We start from the raw sequence: 4,126 nt of genomic DNA, 5'->3' as shown, positions 1-4,126 counted from the left end.
GGAACTGCAGCGGTCAAACCACGCGGTTCCCAGACGCAACAAAAAGCCACAAAAAGCGGCTTCTTTTTGCGCCCCGGAAGTGGCACTGCAAGTGGCCAATGGCACACTCGCGACGTCACTTCTGTTGTGGGATGTGCGGACGCATAGTGTTCGCAATGTCAAGATGGTGGCGCCCGTATAGAACGGGCGCTGCCATTTTGTACATCCCCAGGACGTACTAGGGTTAGGGGCGTGCGTAAAGGACGCCCTTTCCTAACACTAGTACGTCCTGGGGACGTACTTTATGCCCATGCGGAACGGGCCTTAGAAACCTATTCTGTAGTCTCCCAGATTTACCCAATTGAATTGGTTGGGACACAAGTTCTTAGGCTTCTAGTTTTAAACATTAATAACTAAACACACATAATTGGAAATAAATTTTAGCCTAAAAGTTGATTCTGACTCTCTAAACAATCTACGCAAGAGATAAATATGGAACTGGAGCTGCAAAGTCTTCCAAAGTTGTAGTTCATTTTCCATCTGCTGGGTTCCCCCCCACCCTATTTTTATAGTTCACACATGCACGTGCACGCGCACACACATACATACATATATATTGCTGTTTTCTAGTTCATGGATGGGGAAAAATATCATTGTTTGTGGAACTGTCCTCGCATTGCTCGTGGCCTTCATGAAAAAAGTTTTCCAAAAGGTGAACAGCTAAATTATCAAAATAAAATAAATGTAAGCACTTGCACTTCTGTAATCAAAATCATAACTAAAATCCTCTAATTGAAAGACTCCAACTCTATTTGTTTAATTTGTTTGGGAGGGATCCCTCAGAAGTCAGATACTATGACAGTAACAATTTTTCCATTGAAGTTGGCATGTAACTGGCTTGCTTCTTGATTGTAAAGAGCAGTTTTGGTGACCCTTGACAGAAATAACATTTTGTTACACCAGCACAAAATTTTTAGATGTGGCTGTCCATCTCTTGTAGTTCCCACTATGAGCAAAATTACTCCAGCACCTGAAGATGGAGTTATTTTGAACGTTGAAGAAACTGAAGAAGTAAAAAAAGAAAATGGTGCAGATTCCCAGATGAAGACCGAGGAAGAGAAACTAGTACAAAACAATGAACCATCCACAAGCTCTGGCTCTGAATGTTCTAAGGTGAACCTTTTTCTCTTCCATAGCAGGTTATAGCTGAAGGCTGACATTCTTTTAAGAAAGGGGAAGGATTGTAATTAATAATGATATTTTCATCCAGTTCCTATGAGTGTTGTCGTATTAGCAGAACAGCAGTTGCTTCTGGTAGACTTTCACAAATGCCAAAGATCTTCTTGTTCCTGGCTGCTGTATTGCCTTCAGGTGGATTAGGATAAATTCATGAAACACAGATAGACACATCTTTAAATTGTCGGATTTGCAGATAGGTCAAGCATTGGAAGATACAGGCCAGAATTCTGTTTGTAACATCTGGCAGTATGGGGTTGGACTGGGTGGCCTTTGTGGTCTCTTCCAACTCTATGATCTCTGTGCTGGCTGGTTACCTCATGCTCTTTCTCACCCCTTTCAGTCAGTAAATGATTGTGGCAGCACATTGTGTTCTTGGCAGCTGCTTTCCAAGGTCATAAGGACTTATAAACCCAAATAACCAAAATGCTCAACATACACCATATAGGATGCTGACTGTAATGTGTACTAAACAACCTGAGTCTTATCACTGCCTCCTCAGTTGGTATCCTTTGATAACACTTTTTAGCTGACTTGAGATTATCTCTAGGATTTCAAAAGTGTATGAGAATGTATCTCTGAAATGTATGCACCCATAATGGTTCAGGCAATTATCACCTTCCTAGACCACCACTCAATTGAATCTCCATGCATGTTCCCTAATGTAGTAGTACATCCCCAAACCACTGTACTATACAGAATTTTATTAGTTGATGTGCATACAATCAGTGAATCTACCAACAACCAAAGAGTAAAATAAAAATCCAATGTTATGTTAGTATAGTGTACATAACTGCTTCTCAGGCTTATGTGAGGGAATGGCATGTATGTGCATGTATAGTTGGCCCTCTGTATTCACGGATTCCTTACCCACAGATTCAACTGTCCAGGGCTCAAATATATTTTTACATACTGTAATATATAAATTCTGAAAACCAAACCATTATTTTGTTGTTTTATATAAGGGACACCATTTTACTACACCATTATATTTAATGGGACCTGAACATCCATAGATTTTGATACCCACGGGCTCCTGGCAAGGACCTACTGTACCTTCAGGTCGCCTGTCCATTTATAGCAACTCCACAAATTTCATAGGGCTTTCTTAGGTAAGGAATAATCAGTGAAAGTTTTGCCAGTTCTTCCTCTAAAATAATAATAGGATTTATTTATATGCCACCCAATCACTGGGAATCCGGGCGGCTTACAACAGGGGGTAGGGTAATAGATGGTTTACAACCTCAGGCTTACAATCTAAAAAGATACGACACAAAAGGAGAAGGGAATGGTGAGGGGGTAGGGGGTCAGGTTCAGCATTCTTCTCTCCCTCTGAGGCCTGGACCTATAGCCTACAGCACCTGGTATTCATCGGTGGTCTCCTATCCAAGTACCCTGCTTAGCTTCTAAGATCAGTTTGGAAGTTTGGTGCAGTTATTTTTGGAGTTCCTTTGAATCTGTCAGGGACTGGCACTGTATTTGTGCCCATAAGCTAAAACTGTTTTTTTCTTCACTGCAAATGTTCTAGGGACTAGGGTCTGACTAACACTGGTGTATATTATATTACATCACTATGTACATTTGCACAGGTTTATGAAATGGCATGTAGTGAAATAGGATATAGATACTAAAGATCAGAAATGACTCACACATGTATGGGAGGGGCATGTATTTAATATAGTCAACCTAGCAGTTCGAAAGCATGCAAATGCAAGTAGATAGATAGCTACCACATCTCAGTGGGAAGGTAACAGTGTTTGGTGCAGTCATGCTGGCCACATGACCACCAGAGCAGTCCTCAGACAACGCTGGTTCTTCAGCTTAAGAACAGAGCTGAGCACCGCCCCCTATAGTTGGTTACGATTAGGCATTCATGTCAAGGGACTACCTTTACCTTTTTATTATGTTTGCTAGTGAAATGGTCGCTATGAAATCTTAAGATTTATTCAGGTGAGGCATTTAATTAGAAAACTGTTGATTATAATCTTTGGAAAAGCAAAGGAAATACTTTCATGGTAACCTCACTCTCAGTCCAAGTCTTAGGCCCCTGTGCACAATTTGTTTATAGAAAAGGAAAAAACTATCCTTTCATTTTACTGCAGACCATTAAAAATGAAGCCTCCACCTGCACACTGCAAGAACTTCAAGCCAGGCAGTATCTAAAGAAGAATACAGCCACCTTCTGGCCACACAACTGGCGGAGCAAGTTGTGCACCTGTAAAGAATGCATGGTATAGCTAAAAATTCATATTTAATTCTGTAGTCCTCACATTTGCTATAGAACATTCTAAAATGCATTTACTCGTAAAACTGCAAGTGACAGTTTAGAAATAGAAAACATGGGGCAGCCAGCTTGGGTCTTGTGTAGTGAGAAATGCAGGATATTAAATAAGTAAATTAATATTTAGGAGGTGGACATATTGCTCTTATTTTAAAAAGTATAATGAATTATATAATACTTGCTAAAAGAATGATTTTTGTGCCTCCCATTAAAGTTTGGTTAGCCAGCCACCATTAAGCTTGTCTTTCCTGATCACCTGCACCACTTGTCAAGCTTCTCCCTGGGTTAGGGAAGAGCAAGAACAAATGGGAGAAAGGCATCATTGTTCTTCGTGGTCTCTGTGACACATATGGAATCCTTTGCATTTGTACAAACCAGCTTTAGAAATTTCTAGATTTACCTTTCTTCAGCTGAGAGCCTGCTGCCCCCCACTGCACATGCTCAGTATGGTTCTGGCTCAAAAGTCCTCAGTTCTCTTTTGTCCACCATTTTGGCTGCTGAAAGCCATGTGTTTGCTGCTCTTTGGGTTTTTTTTTGTCAGAAAAAAATCCAAGCCTACTTGTCTGAAGGAGTCAGATGTGCTAATGGCATCTAATGCCTTCAACTTGACAGTATCGTCTATTCCGCTTT

At 40.7% G+C, this 4,126-nt stretch overlaps 1 protein-coding gene across 1 annotated transcript; it reads left to right on the top strand.

The window, feature by feature from the left end:
- Positions 1-952: 952 nt before the first annotated feature.
- LOC121918040 (putative E3 ubiquitin-protein ligase UBR7) lies at positions 953-3,485 on the top strand. Its single transcript, XM_042444154.1, has 2 exons — positions 953-1,152; positions 3,318-3,485. The coding sequence occupies exons 1-2, from the start codon at positions 988-990 to the stop codon at positions 3,450-3,452; spliced, it is 300 nt and encodes a 99-aa protein (XP_042300088.1). The 5' UTR covers positions 953-987; the 3' UTR covers positions 3,453-3,485.
- The last annotated feature ends 641 nt before the right edge of the window (positions 3,486-4,126 follow it).

The sequence above is a fragment of the Sceloporus undulatus genome, unplaced genomic scaffold, assembly GCF_019175285.1.
Source record: "Sceloporus undulatus isolate JIND9_A2432 ecotype Alabama unplaced genomic scaffold, SceUnd_v1.1 scaffold_3306, whole genome shotgun sequence".
Lineage (NCBI taxonomy): Eukaryota > Metazoa > Chordata > Lepidosauria > Squamata > Phrynosomatidae > Sceloporus > Sceloporus undulatus.
The sequence above is the reverse complement of the archived record's forward strand: the minus strand, read 5'-3'. Positions and strand labels throughout refer to the sequence as shown.

What these genes read in the sequence shown, in the direction of transcription:
- LOC121918040 (XM_042444154.1), top strand. Translation starts at nt 988, where the DNA reads ATGAGCAAAATTACTCCAGCACCTGAAGATGGAGTTATTTTGAACGTT. An exon ending in CTGGCTCTGAATGTTCTAAG is followed by an intron (nt 1,153 to 3,317) that starts GTGAACCTTTTT and finishes ATTTTACTGCAG; the next exon opens with ACCATTAAAAATGAAGCCTC.